At 51.1% G+C, this 14,761-nt stretch overlaps 2 protein-coding genes across 11 annotated transcripts; both read right to left on the reverse strand.

The window, feature by feature from the left end:
- Positions 1 to 299: 299 nt before the first annotated feature.
- CUNH2orf72 (chromosome unknown C2orf72 homolog) lies at positions 300 to 5,031 on the reverse strand. Its single transcript, XM_017810643.1, has 3 exons — positions 4,509 to 5,031; positions 2,040 to 2,156; positions 300 to 867 (listed from the first exon to the last, which is right to left on the reverse strand). Exons 1-3 carry the CDS (start codon positions 5,029 to 5,031, stop codon positions 776 to 778), a joined length of 732 nt encoding a protein of 243 aa, XP_017666132.1. The 3' UTR covers positions 300 to 775.
- Positions 5,032 to 10,973: 5,942 nt separating this feature from the next.
- LOC108495203 lies at positions 10,974 to 14,715 on the reverse strand. Of its 10 annotated transcripts, none has more exons than XM_017810637.1 (5): positions 13,929 to 13,979; positions 13,227 to 13,235; positions 12,424 to 13,011; positions 11,823 to 11,956; positions 10,974 to 11,103 (listed from the first exon to the last, which is right to left on the reverse strand). In XM_017810637.1, exons 3-4 carry the CDS (start codon positions 12,980 to 12,982, stop codon positions 11,850 to 11,852), a joined length of 666 nt encoding a protein of 221 aa, XP_017666126.1. In that variant the 5' UTR covers positions 12,983 to 13,011; positions 13,227 to 13,235; positions 13,929 to 13,979; the 3' UTR covers positions 10,974 to 11,103; positions 11,823 to 11,849. The 10 variants fall into 10 exon arrangements, with proteins under 10 accessions (XP_017666126.1, XP_017666129.1, XP_017666125.1 ...); XM_017810640.1 differs by having other exon boundaries at positions 12,424 to 13,014; positions 13,929 to 13,955; XM_017810636.1 differs by lacking the exons at positions 13,227 to 13,235; positions 13,929 to 13,979 and adding an exon at positions 14,166 to 14,715.
- Between the last annotated feature and the right edge of the window lie 46 nt (positions 14,716 to 14,761).

The following is a 14,761-nucleotide window of genomic DNA, read 5'->3' on the forward strand; positions in this document are numbered from 1 at the left end:
TCCCATAGCCCCATCTAACACCAGCCACACCTTACTGCCCATCTGCCACCCCTCCAACCCAGGCAGTCCATCAGCCAGTCTGTGAGCACTAGGACAAGCCAGAGGAATCCTGCTCCCAAATCACACTCTGCTCAAGCTGCCATTATTATCAATATCTTTTATGTTATTCCTGCTACCCACAGTGGGCTGTTACTCCATTCTTCACTTTACACAGTTACACTCAAGCCTTTTCAGTAGCTGGTAGATCCAGGACCTCATTTAGTCCCACTGCAGTCTCTCCACACCACTGTCACTTGTCCTTTTTTTTTTTTTTTTTGGCTCGATCACAAAGAGAGTGGGAACTTCAAAGCACCAATAAAGCAGGAAAACAAGGCAGCAGAATTGGTCTGCCAGGGAGGCCAGCCCTGGCAGCCTCAGCAGGGAACTTTGCTCAGAATTAGAAAATGCTCCTCATTCTTCAAACAAGTGGCTGCATTTCATGCTCAAATTCCCAATGTTATCTTGCCCAGGATATGGGATACACCCCCAAAGGCCTTCTCAGAAGCGCAGTGTCCAGCAGCAGCTCCAGGCACAGCAGGGAATGGCTCTCTGGCACAAACCCCAGAGGCTGTTGGCAGCTCCAGAAGACCCTGAGGAGTTCAGCTGAGCAGCTTCTCCACAGAGTGGTGGGTCCTTGGAGGAGAGGGTGAGTGAGCATTGCACCATCTCCTCCTCCCACTGCTCCAAATCCACCGGGCAGATCTGGGATGTGGACTGTGCTGGGTGCCCAGCAGCTCTAGGTGCCTGTGCCTCCAGCAGCTTCTTCACAGTTTCCATTGGGGGACAGGCTGGTCAGAGCCACTCCTTCCTCAGGGTCCTGCAGGCCATCTACAAAGAGCAGAGAGAGGTCAGGGGAGATCTGAATGAAAAACCCTTCTTCATACAAAATATAGAAGATGAAAAGAAAGCATGGAATGAAGCAGTTGATGTATACTCATAGCCTAAGCACAGCTGACTTTTTTTCGTAACTGAATTTCATTTTGTTTTATGAACTCAACATTACTTCAGCGAATAGAGCAAAGGAGCACAGGGTCCAGCTCCTGGCCTCCTGAAGTCTCAGCAAGCTCAGAACAAGTTGCACGGCCACAAGGCACCACTTGCCTGGCACTGACAGCAAGATCAGGCACTCTTCTGACCCTGAAAGACCTGTCTCAAAGCTACACGAAGTGGGCATTTCAGTTGTTTTCTCCAAACTCCTATGCACTTTAAGCATTTTATGTGTTTAAGAGGCATTTGGACAATATCCTTAATAAAATCTTTTAATGTTTTGCAAGGCCCAAAGTGGTCAGGCAGTTGGACTAGATGATCATCATAGGTCCCTTTCAACTGAAGATATATTCTATTCTTTTTATAGCAAAGGAGCTTTCCCTCCTCTTTGTGCTTCATAGAACAATCTGGATCTCCACACTACACACCTTGTAGGCACCTGCATGAGGCACTTCTGCAGAAAGAAAATCACTGCTGGGAAAGGCAACCAGAAGTGCCAACTGTGCACAAAGGCTGAACACAAGACTATTTGTTATCTGAACAATTTCCTTTAGAATCAGGGAGCCCAAGGCTGATTGTCCTCTCCCTTCTCTCTGCCAGCCCCAAAGGAAAGTGGTTTGAACACTCCTTCCAGCTGCGTTTGCAGGAAACACCATGTAACATCAGGGGGATACTTCTAATTCATTGTTTAGCCAGACAGTAGTTCTGCTGCCAGAAAGTCCAGCAAAAGGCACCTGAGTTCAGCAGTGCTTCCAGGGGTATATTTGGGCACTGGACCCAGCATGGCTTTGTTTAGGCAAGCGAAAGATCAGAAAACAGGGAGACAGCAACACAAAAGACAGATGTGTGCTGGTTGTCTTCAGGTTTGGGCCGAACCACAGCCAGGGAAGAGAGGCCAACTGCAGAGCTGGAAATAGCTGAAGGAGGCCACCAGCAAGGGGTTTGGGCACCAGGGAGTCGGTGAGGAACCCCTGATGGTCACAGCAGAGTACAAGGGAGGGAGCAGGGCATACCTTCATGAATATTGTTTGCAGCTTTCGCTTTGTGATCTTTTCTCCAGCTCCTCTGTTTCCAAGAAATGCACCGCAGGAAGGATGGTAGCCTCCACCTCTCCCTGTCTTTCCCCTCTTCTGAATAAATGAGAGAAGGTGAGTTCAAACTGGTAGCAGGTCAGTCCTGCTGCTGCCCCACTTCCCCTCCACAAGCCCAATTTCTCACAGCAAAACCAGGTCCACACCACAGAGCCACCCGTGGAAAGCACAGAGCAGTTCCTGACAATCCTTATTTCTGGCTGAAACCTCTCTTCTATCCTGGAAATTTGTCTCCAGTGTCAGTTTCTACTTTGCTACCTCACTGCCAAAACCATTCTGGAGGCAGCAGCCCAGAGCTAGCAAGAAACCTGGCAGGAGCTCAGCCAGCACACGTGGCGAGGCTGGGAACTGACATGCTGAGGGAATTCCCACAGAAGGAAGATTTTCTTTTGCATTATCACACAGCTTCTGCACCATCAACCTATTTACTGTTCCCTGCTTTATTAAGCAATTCCCTGAACACACACAGGCTTGCAGCACACTGAAAACTGCAGCAAATTGTAGAGAGCCTGTGGTCGATGTATTTATTCTGGAAGACAACAAAGTTACTACAGATTTTCAAGCCATTATAATAAAACACTACAGCAGCTTATAAAATACTACAGCAGTGTAATTTTTATGGTCTCCAACAGCAGCAGTTCAGCATCTCCATTGAGCCTTTCATCTCCTAATCAGATAACAAATGATAACAAATTCAGCGTCCTTCAGCTTATCAAACTATTGCGACACTAAAGGGTTCACAGTGACAATCCTTCCTGCCAGTCAACAAAACAAAAGCTCTAGTGCACTGCCTGGCATGGCTCTTTAGAGGCATGGCTATGCTTGGGATCCCTCTGTCCACATGGAGATTTTGGAAGGCAGGACTCACAGGAGCATGGAAAGAAGCTGTCCCTGCCTAAGGTTGAACCCTAGAGCTGATGAGTGTCCTCATTACACATGCAGGTCCTGGGACACTTACATGACTCAGAGCACCAGGCAGAGCACCAGAACTGAATTAAAGCTGAGTCCTCCTACCCACCACAGTTATAAAGCACACACAAACAGGCTGCAACACCCAATCCAGCTCCTCCTGCTCCTCGTTCTCCACAGCTACATATACTGAGCCAAGCACCAGCAGCGTGCCAAGGTAGAAAAAGGTCATGTATGCAGGGATGCTTTTCTGCATCTGCAGCTGATGTCCCACCAGGCTGCTGTGACCAGAACTGGAGGACTCACTGATGTCTGAGAGCACACCAGAAATTCTTGCAGCAGCAACAATGTGAGGAAGACAAAAACTTGCAAAAGGAGAGAAGTTGGAAAGCAGATTGTGCATGCCTCAGTTACAGAGCTGGCAGAAGATAGCCCTGTGCCGTCACAATGGGTCCTCGCCATCTCAAAGTTTCTCGATGTTCAGATCCAAGATTCTGGGCTGAGCTGATGGAAAAAAGCACCTGAACTATCTGCAGCCAACTATCCCGATGTCCCAGGGATCCCAGAGGACCCTGTCAATGTGATGCTGAAGGCAAGTGCCAGGACCCATTACGGTAAAGGCAGCAAGACAGCAGAAACACTCGAGCCCCTGGAAATGCTGGGGAGCAAGGGAAAAGTGGGGAAAAAACATAAGAAGAGAGGATGAAAGGGAAACAGCCCAAGACAATCGGTGCCAAAGATTAAGGTGTTTTGCGTGGCATCTGTGACAGAGCCTGCCCAGCTGCCCATCACCCTGCAGTGGCACACAAACATGACTCACCTTTCGCCTCAGAACAAGTGCTGTTCCTCAGGCCTGACTGACACCCAGCTTTCATCCTGCCGTCCTCACCTTGACATATGGTTTTACACCCAAACAGTGACTTGCTGTTCTCACTTATTCGTTTTGTAAAATCAGCATAAGCATCTTCCTCCTGCAGGAAGGTCAGGTCCTGCCTGCACCCTACAGCATGGGCCACACCCAATCCTGCATCCCTCAAGAACACACGTGGAACAAGCATGGAAGGCCACCATGTCATGGATGGCCAGAATGTCACAACTGTCACCTGCCACATCCCTGTTATCCGTGAGCTGCTCCCAGTACTTCCCAAACTGCTGGGATATTTGTCCAGCTGCTAGAACTGGGAACCTCACCAAAAAGCGACAGATCCCACTGGGAAAGCTCAGATCCCGCTAACATGAAAGAGGTCTCATTGGAGAAAGACCCCATCAGGAATGGTCAGATCCCGATGGGAAAAGCCAGATCCCATTGAGGGGGAGATCCCATCAGAAGATGGGATCTACCCCACTAGGATGAGGTAGATCCCACCGAGGAGGGGAAGATTCCGCAGGAAAACGGAGGAAATCCCGCTATAAAATCCCCAGGGTGAGAAGGAGGAAGGGTCGGCCCGGGCGCCCGGTGTTCCCCCCCGTCCCGGTCGGTACCTGCGGGGTGCTGTAGGGCGGCCCGCAGGGCGCGGCAGGCGGCGGCGCGGCACTCGCCGGGGCAGCCGGGGCTGTACCGGGCCGCCTGCACCGTGCCGGGCGCCGGGAAGTGCCGCCGCAGCGCCGCGTCCAGCACGGCCGCGTCCTCGCCGTCCCCGCCGGGCAGCAGGACGCCCACGACGGCGGGCGGCGGCGCCGCGGGCAGGCGGCCCCGCACGTCCCGCACCACCTCCCGCAGGCGGGCCCGGGCCCCGCGGCCCCGCACCGCCCCGCTCAGCACCAGCAGCAGCCGCGCTTCCAGCGCTCTCCGCCGCCCGCCGCCCGCCCGCCGCCGCCGCGACCGGCACCCCGGCACCGGGCACGGTGCGGGCGGCGCCTCGTCGCCCAGGAGGTCGCGGGCAAAGGCGGCCATCGCGGGCGCCGCCGGGGCTCCCTCGGCCACCTCGGCCACCAGCAGCACCGCCCGCCGCCCGCCCGCCCGCTCCACCAGCGCCCGCAGCTCCTGCAGCTCCGCCGCCGCCATCCCCCGCCGTGCGCCCTGCCCGGCCCCGCACCCGGACCCGCACCGCCCCCGGCCCCGGCTCCGCACCGCCCACTGCCCCGCACCCGCCCCGCCACCCGCCACCAGCCCCGGCCCCCGCGCAGAGCAACACCCCCTGCGCACACCCCGGGCAGCGGGGCGGGGGCGGAATGTTACGGATTGCCCCCCTCCAGCCCCGTCCCGTACCCGCACACACCCCCGGGGAACAGCCCCCGCCTGCTGCAGGGTGGGCACAGAGGAGATGGTATTAGTGGAGGGCATGGGACCCCCCGATCGACCACACAACCAGACTCGGAGCTCTTGCACGGGCTGGTCTTGTTTCACACGAAGAGGTGATAAAATTCAGGCAAAAACCGTGCTGTGGAGGGGCTAGGAATGTGAGAGGGGGATGAGCAGAGGCTATGGTGATTGCAAAGTGGGACACACACGGGGCCACAATAGAGGAGCAGCTGATCATACACCTCAAAGGGTATAAGGTGTGCCTTAGGGTGTAACATCCCATACCCCAGGGCAGTGATGGAGTGAACTCCCTGGCATTGTGTGCCATTTGCACTACGGAGCTGCATAGTCTGGCCGAGCTATAGCCACACCTGGAAACAATTCCACTTTAGAAATAATTATGCCCTCAAAGGACATACCCACCCCACTGGTCACAAGTTTCCCAATTCGTACCCGGCTGAGCTGCAGTCCCCAAACCACACACTGCATCTCTGAATCCCTCCCCGGATCAGTGCCCTTTGGCTTTCCTTCTGCAAACATCACATCCATCCCCCTCCACACAAAACACAGCCCACAGTCACAGCCCCACCAGCATCATCAGCGCTCTACAGTGATACACACACGTCCCATCAAAGCACAAATGTTTGCAGGGGTAAATGTGGAGCGTTAGTCAGGGCTTCAGTGCTGGCGCTTGTTACACGTATCCCACGAGCTGGCTCTGCCGTCTGACGGTGAGTGAAAGCCTCTGTGCCCAGCCCTGGCACTTGCACAGGGAAGCTCCAAACCATGCCATGTGGTAAATACTTCCCCTCTGCCATATCAGAACTGGCTCCTCCAAACCAGTAACAGTAATATCTTATCATAACCCGGGAAGGGATAAACAGCTCAAAGGTGCAAACGGCCAGAATCACCTTGGCTAGTCCCTCTCTGAGGCCGTTTGAAGCCAAACCATCTCTGAGTGCACTGGGGGGTGAAAGCAGAGCCGAAATCCACGTGCCTGTCCTGGATCAGTGATTCCCAACATGTGCATAGGGACACACTTGTGCCAGGAAGGTGTCTGAGCCAGGTGCCTGCTCCCTGCCCTTACTCGTGGCCATCTGTCCCCAGAGCCCAGCAGATCAGCAGCCACAGCACCACGAGGGATGTGCCACAGGCTGGTCCTCAGGCTCAACAGAGGTGTGACAGCTCAGGAAAGTCACTGTGCATTACCAGTTTTAATCCTGGAAAGCATCTGCCCCGGGTATGACAGTCTGAGCAAATGCTACCCTAGGCCAGCATCGTGGGGCCAGACAGCCCAGGCAAGGGCTTCAGAAAGACTTTCTGCCCTGGGTCCTAGCAAAAGTAACTTACTCATTACATGTGCTGATAAGCAAATGGGGAGGGAAGAGGGGAGATAAAACAGAAGGATTAGGCTCCTCTTCCAAAGATCAGGGTCTATTGTTGCAAGAGCCTACGCTTCCATGCCAACATGATAGCCCTCACAGCAGCTGTCAACATGGCAGGGCTAAAGTCAGACATAACTCAACAGCCAGGTCTGGCCCTAATATCGCCCGGATTTTGTACTAACTAGGATTTTTTCTCATCTGTTCAGAATCCTACTCATGGCCCTCATGGGCCAATGGAGAAACGCTCAGGTGTAATCAGCACCATGAGCTCTGCCAGCAGCAGCAGGAGGGGACAAGAGAGTGTGATGGTCCCAGAAACCCTCATCTCCCTGCAGACTGCCACAAGAAGACCCACAGAGTGTTTAAACTTCTTATGAGCTGCCAGCACAACCCTCCCTGATGTGCAGCCCATTTACAGTACAGGTCTCACAGGGTTTTCAAGCAGTGCCGTGCCAGTGACTAGCCTGGAGATGCCAAGATGCCTCAGGCATTGGGAAGTTGGCTTTCAGGCAGGCAATTCCCAAGATTTATGAAGATAAATCTTGCAGAGAAAGTATAGAAAAAATTGAAGTTATCTTTCTAACTCAGCTCAGAAAGCACACCATTGGCTACTTTTCTGCAGCGGCCACAATGTTTAAACTGCCAGGACAGCCACTGAAAACTAATATTTGGGACTACATAGAACTGTTCTCCATGGCCACTGCAATTCTTTAGTTAATTTTGGGTACACACCAGCAAAGGCTGGTCGGAAAGGTGAATGTCACCCACAATACCCAAACAACCTTGTTTACATTTCTTTACTCATTAACAGAGGTAAGATTTAATAGCACATACAACTTTATCTCCTTTTGTGTTACTTAAAGAGGTACCACTCAAACAGATCAGAGGCAATCATGAGCTCAGCAGCGTTTGTAGTCCCCCACAAAGTGTCTTCAGAGCCCTGTCAGGAATCTGAGCAAAAACACAGATATATTTAGAAGGCCTGACACTCCTTCAAGTATCCATCTGACAGTCACAATTGTAGAGAATCTCTACAGACAGCCCTAAATGAAAGTAATCACATCTCTTACATATGCCCATAGCTGTTCAGAGCAGACACAACAGCTGCTCATTTTGGACTTCAAAGGAGGAGAGAAGATGCTTTGTTCAGAGAAATAAATTTGGCATGTGTATTAGTAGTGTCTTGAAATCTAAACAAAATCAAAGGTCCACTGGATTAGAGCCCTTAAGAAGTGCATTTACCAAGATTAACCTTGCTTCTAAAGAGAGTAGAAAGAGGATGGAAAAAGGATTCTCATGCTAATTTTGACGAAGCGGTGGTGCTCACGGGAGCACATGGAAAAGCCTCTGAGCCAGCCAGGAATGGGAACTGGCTGCTGACAAGCTAAGCCTTAGCAAATCTTTGCACAAGTGCTCTGTCTCCAAGACTGCTTCAATTTACTGTTTTAGAAAAACACGTCCTTATGAGTTGCTGTGAAGCATCTGCTTTACTTGTGCAGGACTACCAGGAGCATTGCTGCAGGGCACCAGCACTTCACTGAGCTCTTCATCCAGGGAGATCTGCTAGGGTCCTCCAAAGAAGTAGCAGAGGAGGTAATAGTGAGAGAAGAAAATACCCCAAACCTCATCTATCCCGTTGCCCTCATCTATTCCAGTCCCACTGATACCCTTCTAGCCCGTCTCCTGTTCACTCCTCCATGGCTCTTCCCATCTCCTCCAGTGACCATCCCCAAAACTCCTCTCAATCTTTCTGGCCCCTGAACACAAACCTCTTCCTATTTTTCACCCATTGAAGCCTGAACTTTGTATCAAACCAGACAGAACCCTTTCTGTTACAAGTTCAGTCACAACGAAATCCAAGCTGGGTCATCACTTTGTTCTGCCCAGGTCCCCTTGCCCCAGACCTCCAGGGACAGCTGGGTCAGCTCCAGTTTTGGTCCCGTGGCAGCCTGTACCAACTCAGCTCTGGCCTGGATCCATGCAAGTCATCACACTTCTCTGAGCTCCACTCAGGGGAGGTTACACACCATAAGCAAATAAAGTTGGGAACTTCCAGGCTGCCCTATGCCAGCGACACACCCTTGCTTCCTGATGGGGAACCTCAAAGATTTCCCTGCCTCTCTTCTCCCAAATCCTGTTCCCTTTGAAAGCTGTGCCTCTTCCTGCCCATCTCTGGAGTTGTCCTAATTTTCCTCCTGTTTCCTTAAGTCATCATCCCTTTCTGGATGGCAAAGGGGCATTGGAAGGTATGTCTGAAGAGGAGGATGGGAACCTGGCACAGGGCCATGTGCAGGGAGCCCAAACTGTTGTGTCAGTCGTGATCACACAATAGGAGGGATGCCTCTGCCTGTCACCTTAGAGGTGGATGGAGGCTGCCCCTCAGGCTGCTCTGCTCTTTGATCCTCCACTGGAAGATGTTGAAAAACTGGCAATAAATACGAAATCAGACCCAAGGACCAAGCTGCCTCTTTTGGCCTTTTTTCTGGCTGTCCTGCCAGACCCTCATCTGGACCTTGCTTTTGGTTTGACACCAGGACCCATGACTACCTGTTCACATCCACCAGTCTCCATTCTTTTCCAGGACACATGTGCCTTTGACACCAGCAGCCCAGCTCTTCTGTGCTTACCTTTTGCAGCACCTCTTAAAAAATCACCCTAAATGTCACCAAGATGGAAACCGGTAGCTGGGGACCACTGCAAGGAGATGCAGCCCCTCCTGCCTCCCTCACACTCCCTCTTGCCTCCTCCATCCTCCTCCACAAAGCCTCTTCTTGCCACAGGCCAAGCTCTCAGGTTCTCAGAACTGCTCTCTTTAAAAAGGCAAAGAAAGGGCAGATCATCAGCTTCCCAAGCTGGAGTTCCTCTGATGGGCAGAGCAGGTGGGTTTGGTTCTACCTGTGCTGACACTGTTGAGCCCTGAAAGAGGCCACAGAGCAGCCCTTCTGGTACACTACATGGTACCAAAGGGCAATTGAGCTTTGCCCGAGCATGTAGTGCCAGATCAGCGAGGAGCAGGGCTAGGCAAGGGTGTTTCAGAAATGTACAAGCTTGGCTTAGGTGCTGTCTTGAGCAAGATCATCTTCCAGAGGTTACACACTGATCCTCAGGTGTCAAGAGCCCACAGGACAGCTGCTCTCTGCTGCTCACAATGTGTGATGCCAGCTGAGCAGAGCAGGTTGTTCTCTTCTGTTCTGGGAGTAGAGCTGTTGCCCTTGGCAGACTTCTGGGCCATGCAGCAGTGCTCCTTATGCCTGCTGGTGTGCCTCCTCCTTGGGCTGCAGCTGAGCTGGGTGGAGAGGGTTCAGGCCACAGCCCTTTGTTCCTACTTTGCTCCTGGCCAGCCTGGCAGCAGAACTGTCATGTGAGAACCCACCAACCTTGCATTAGTCAAACTGAGAAAGGTGTTCAGCATTTAAAGAGCAGATGTCCCATGACTTGCCTTTGTTGGACTACAGCAAGTTGGGAGAGAAGTCCCAGCAGCAGAGCAGGGAGCTCTAAGACTCCTGTATATCCACCCAGGATTAGATGGAGAATGAAGCAAGGTTGCAGCTTGAGAGCATCCATGGCATTCTGCCTCCTCTCCTCCTCATCCCAGCCACACTTCCCTGTGGTTACATCACTTGCCCTTGCAGGGCATTCCTGTGCTCCCAGGCCCTGGCCAAGATTTCAGCCTCAAAGTTTCTTTCCCCTTTCACCAGCAGTGCTTGGCAGTGCTGCACATCACCCTGCACAAAGTGCCTGAACACAGTGCAAACATGCTGCCAAAGGAGAAACTTGATTGCTGCACGGCCTATGCCTGGATTTTGGTGGTTATCCATGAATTTCAGATGCCACAGGAAATAACAGAAACACAGGACCTCATCGTGGCTACTTGCTTTAAGGATGTCCTAATGTGCTGATCAGGAGGCTCTTAACACCAACCTTCCTACACTCACAAACAGCCTGAACTGTACACGTCTTGCATTGACTCAAGGGAACTATTTCTGCATTAGCTTCATCCATAAAACAAAAGTCAATGTCCTCGCTAGTGAAGGCTGTAATTCCTCTTCAGATGCCCAAATGCTCGTGGACAGTCTCTTCCACAACAGAGCAATTGGGTCACCTCATCCAAAAGGCTGCCAAGCACCAGCACTACCTGAACACCCACACCAAGGTTGGTTTGTTTCGTAAAGCCACACAGTACTTAAGGATGTGGAAAGAGCCCATATTTGAAAAATAAGCTGGAGGATCCTTTCCTTGAGAAATGTTGGTTCAGAGGCTCTGTACCACGCCCAAATCCCACCCCTTCTGTACCATACAGCACAAACCTGCAGCTTCAGCAGGAGTTTCGTAGTCTTAAATATAAGCTTTAAAGCTTATAGATACACACAAAGACATACAGAAATGAGATAAATATCAGGCTTTTAATCCTTCTTTTGATGATAATGAAGACCTTAGGGCAAGAAAAGATCTGTAAAAAAAAAAAAACAGAAAAGAAATACATTTAAACTCCCAATACAAAACCAGGCAGCTACCCATAGTGCCTTGTCATACCCAGAGAGGATGGGAAATGAGTTCAGCTATTATGTGGGTAATTGGACTTAATAATAATCTACTGCTCCCACAGTTCCTTCCATCCAAAATAACCCATCCCAATAATTCAACCTGCTGGACGTCTATTGGTATCCACTTGTATGTAAGGTCAGCTCCCTGCTACAAAGAACCCTGGGGAGTTTCAGGAGCTTTGTGTTGATGGGAACTACATTCCAAAGACCCCTGCATCCAGGTTTTCTTGGGAAAACATGGTCTTAGGTCTCAGCTCTGAGTTTCTTTCATTATCTCAGTTTTGGGACAGTTTAAATCCAGAGGCCTCTGGCCTGCTCTGATTCCCTCTCTGCTGGCAGCTGGTCTCTTAGGGACAGGTTTCTCAGGGAGAAGCAAGGCATTTTATGCAAAGCAGAAACTCAGTGATTTTTGATAGAAGTTTCCTGGGGTAGATTGTTCAGCCAGTGCAACAAAGAACTCCGAGGTTTGTGGCCAGGACAGTGTGATGCTGAGGGCGCAGTGTCCCCTTCTGGCAGCAGCCACAAAATGAATTATATCCATGCAGAAGGCCTGGGCAGACAAGCAAGGTACCAGGAGGGAAGTGTTCTGCAAAAGGACATCCAGGTGAACAGTGCTAAAACCAACCTGACAGGTTCTGCTGCCCAAGGGAATTCATTCTCCATCCGTCTTTGATACCTTGTCTTGCCTACGTTCAGGCAGAACACGGCAGTATCTGAGCTCCGGGAGCGAAATAATAAATGGCTCCTGGGAGTCGACTTCTAGGGGAGGAAATACAAATGACAGAACAGTTGGCATCATCCTATTCAAAGCTTTGGCCTGTGGCTCACCCAGAGAGGCTGGCACATCTCTCCAGTGAAAAACTGTTAACATCATCAGAGAAAGCCCCAGCAGTGGAGTCAGAACTGTAGCTCTTACACTGAGCAGCATTTCTGTAGCCATGTGTGGTTTGGGGCAAGAGCCACCACCATCTGAGTTAGAAGAGGACACAGTTGGCTCAGACACATTGTTCATCCCCATCCCTACGCTTAAGCACTCACTCTTTTTTCCGGCTCACATTGCCTGCAAGGTCCAGCTTATCTTCCCTCCTGTATCTGAATCCAGCCACCAAGCACCACTTCCATTTACACTGTTTCTCAGACTCCTCCCTGCTCCACCCTGAACATGTTTTTGTTTCCAAAAACCCTGTCAGTCCCTCAGCCACGTGTTTAGCTGTGTCACCAGTTACCTTCATGGCAGTTCAAGGCTTCTCTCAGTGCTCTACAGGCAGCTCTCTTTGCCTCCAGGACACTTCCAGGCTGGCCTGGGCTGTAGATCGCTGTCTCCACGGGCAGTTGCAGGGCCCCATCCAGGACACAGTGCATTCTCCTCAGTGCTCTCACTGCCTGGTCCAGCTGCTCCTGGCGATCTGGACGGATCATCACAAGCACCAGCACATCCGGCAGGCAAGGGAGGAGGTTCCTCACATCCCGGATGGCCTCATCCAAGTGATCCCACTGCATGAGCCTCTTCAACACACTGGCTTGCCACAGCATAAAGATCAGATGTGGTGGCATCACATCCTCCTCTTCCTTTCCCTCACTCCCTGTCTGCTGTGGCTTATGTTTGATGTCACCTGTGCCACACAGGTCCCGGGTAAAGTCCACCAGCAATGAGGGGGCTCTTGATTCGGCATCGTCCACCTCCATCACTCCCACCCGTCCATTCCGCCTTCCCAGCATGTCCAGCAGGTTGAGGAGCTCCCAGGTGGTCCGGTCCACAAAGGAGGCAGGCTCCTTTGATGCCATAGCTTCCTCCCACACGTCAGTTTGCTGTGCTGCTGGGGAAAGGAGTGGAAGTGGGTTGCTGTAGCAAAGGCAGTTGCACAGCACAGTCCTCAAAACAGGCAGCACCTGCTGCTCTGAGCAGCAAACGCTGGGTTTGGTGGGACCAAATGAACATGAAAGGAAATAGCAGAGTTTTGACACAAAGATTCAAAAATTGCAGCCTTGTGCTGTTTGATGTTGGACCTCCCAGAAACAGGCTTTGTACCTCAGCAATCTGGTACAGTAGAAAAAGATGATAGGGGAGAGAAAAGGGATCATTATGTACTTTTACGCATCAAACTCGAGGACTTTTTACCTTCTCATCAGCAAAATCCAGCTACATGGTAGTGACTATAAGCCTACCAACCTGTTGTTACAGTCAAATTTGCTCACTGTTTCCTCCTCCTTCCCCTCTCATGGCTAAATCTGGAAATTCCACCCATGTTTCCTTGAATCCTATGTGTACAACCTACTGGTAGCTGTGGAAGACCAAAGCCCTACTTGACTTGTCCCAACATCCCCAAAGCTGCAGTTTCTCTGTGTTAAAAAAATGCAGCTTTCCATGGCAATGGCCTTCCTGCTGCCAGGGACAGCAGTGGCAGCAGGATAACATCTTGAAGCAAGTCCAGCAAAATCACTTCTATACCACAGCTGAGCAGACAGGTCCAGTTTTCTAATTCCCATTCAAAAGAAAGTTTGATTTACCCAACAATGTACTCTGCACATACAACTACTCCACCTCCTTCAGAAGAAAGAGGATTAGCTGTGAAATACCAGCCCACTGCAGGAGACACGCAAACCCAACAGCTCAGAGGGCTTCCTGACACATACTGGCAGCAGGGCCAGGCAGGGAGAAGGAAGTTCCCATCCCCTGGGAGGGAGGGACTGCACTGGAGCAGGCCCAGGGAGGGATGAGCCAAGGACTCACCTGCCTGCCTGACTAGGGGTGCATTGAAAATGATGGAACTACACAGAATGTGTAGAACTGCCCACCCAGGGTATCTACAGGTCATTTTGGGACTATGACATCAGCAGCAACCATGACAACCTGCAGTTGTCTCATAAGTCCTTTGCATTTTGGGAGGATGTACTAAGATGCTCTGAGTCTTGCACTTCAAGACTTAAAAACTCATTTTTCACCACCCTTCCTTCTTGTTCAACAAACCTTAGACAGCTGTGAAAGTGATGTGACGATCCTCACCCCACATGAGACAGTGGGATAAGCCCAGGAATCCAGCCAGTGTTACCACTCAGGCACTACAGAGCTGTGATGAAAACGGGTTTAAATAAATTCCACAGAGCAGACACTACAGGCACGGGTGCTGTCCAGGTACACTCGATCTCATTATTCAGGATTCTACTGGAACTACTATCTTCAGATGTGAGAGAGAACTTGCACCTGCTAGGACTTAGTGTCCCACCACTGTGACATCCCACTCTTAAGGGTAGGATGTCACAATTACACAGTTTTGTCTCATCAACAGTTCAGCACCACGTGGAGGAAGTTCCCCTCTACCAGATCAGCAAGGAAACACTTCTAGTGTTCTATACAACAGTTGTGTGCAGTTTGTGAGGTTGCAAACATTTATTGTTTAGCCCTGCAATGCAAGGTGTGTGATGTTGATTCCATGACAGGAAGCACAGAGGTGGCAGTTATTTATCTTCAGAGTGCAGCCTGCTCTACAAACACCTGTCCAGGAATGTGTCCAATCCCTGTTCCACTGTGCAGCTTTGTGTCCCAACAGCATCTCTGTGCTGTCA

Source organism: Lepidothrix coronata, unplaced genomic scaffold (genome assembly GCF_001604755.1).
Source record: "Lepidothrix coronata isolate B3197 unplaced genomic scaffold, Lepidothrix_coronata-1.0 Scaffold29, whole genome shotgun sequence".
Classification (NCBI taxonomy): Eukaryota; Metazoa; Chordata; class Aves; order Passeriformes; family Pipridae; genus Lepidothrix; species Lepidothrix coronata.

Bases quoted from the DNA above. Each gene is read 5' to 3' on its own strand.
- LOC108495203 (XM_017810632.1), bottom strand. From the start codon at position 14,013: ATGACCTGTAGATACCCTGGGTGGGCAGTTCTACACATTCTGTGTAGT. The intron at 13,015-13,928 runs GTGAGTCCTTGG...TCCTTTCCCCAG, and splicing joins ACCCCTAGTCAGGCAGGCAG to CAGCACAGCAAACTGACGTG. The intron at 11,957-12,423 runs GTAACTGGTGAC...TTCCTCCCCTAG, and splicing joins AGCCTTGAACTGCCATGAAG to AAGTCGACTCCCAGGAGCCA.
- CUNH2orf72 (XM_017810643.1), bottom strand. From the start codon at position 5,031: ATGGCGGCGGCGGAGCTGCAGGAGCTGCGGGCGCTGGTGGAGCGGGCG. The intron at 2,157-4,508 runs GTACCGACCGGG...TCATTTATTCAG, and splicing joins CGCCCTACAGCACCCCGCAG to AAGAGGGGAAAGACAGGGAG. The intron at 868-2,039 runs GTATGCCCTGCT...TGCTCTTTGTAG, and splicing joins TGCAAACAATATTCATGAAG to ATGGCCTGCAGGACCCTGAG.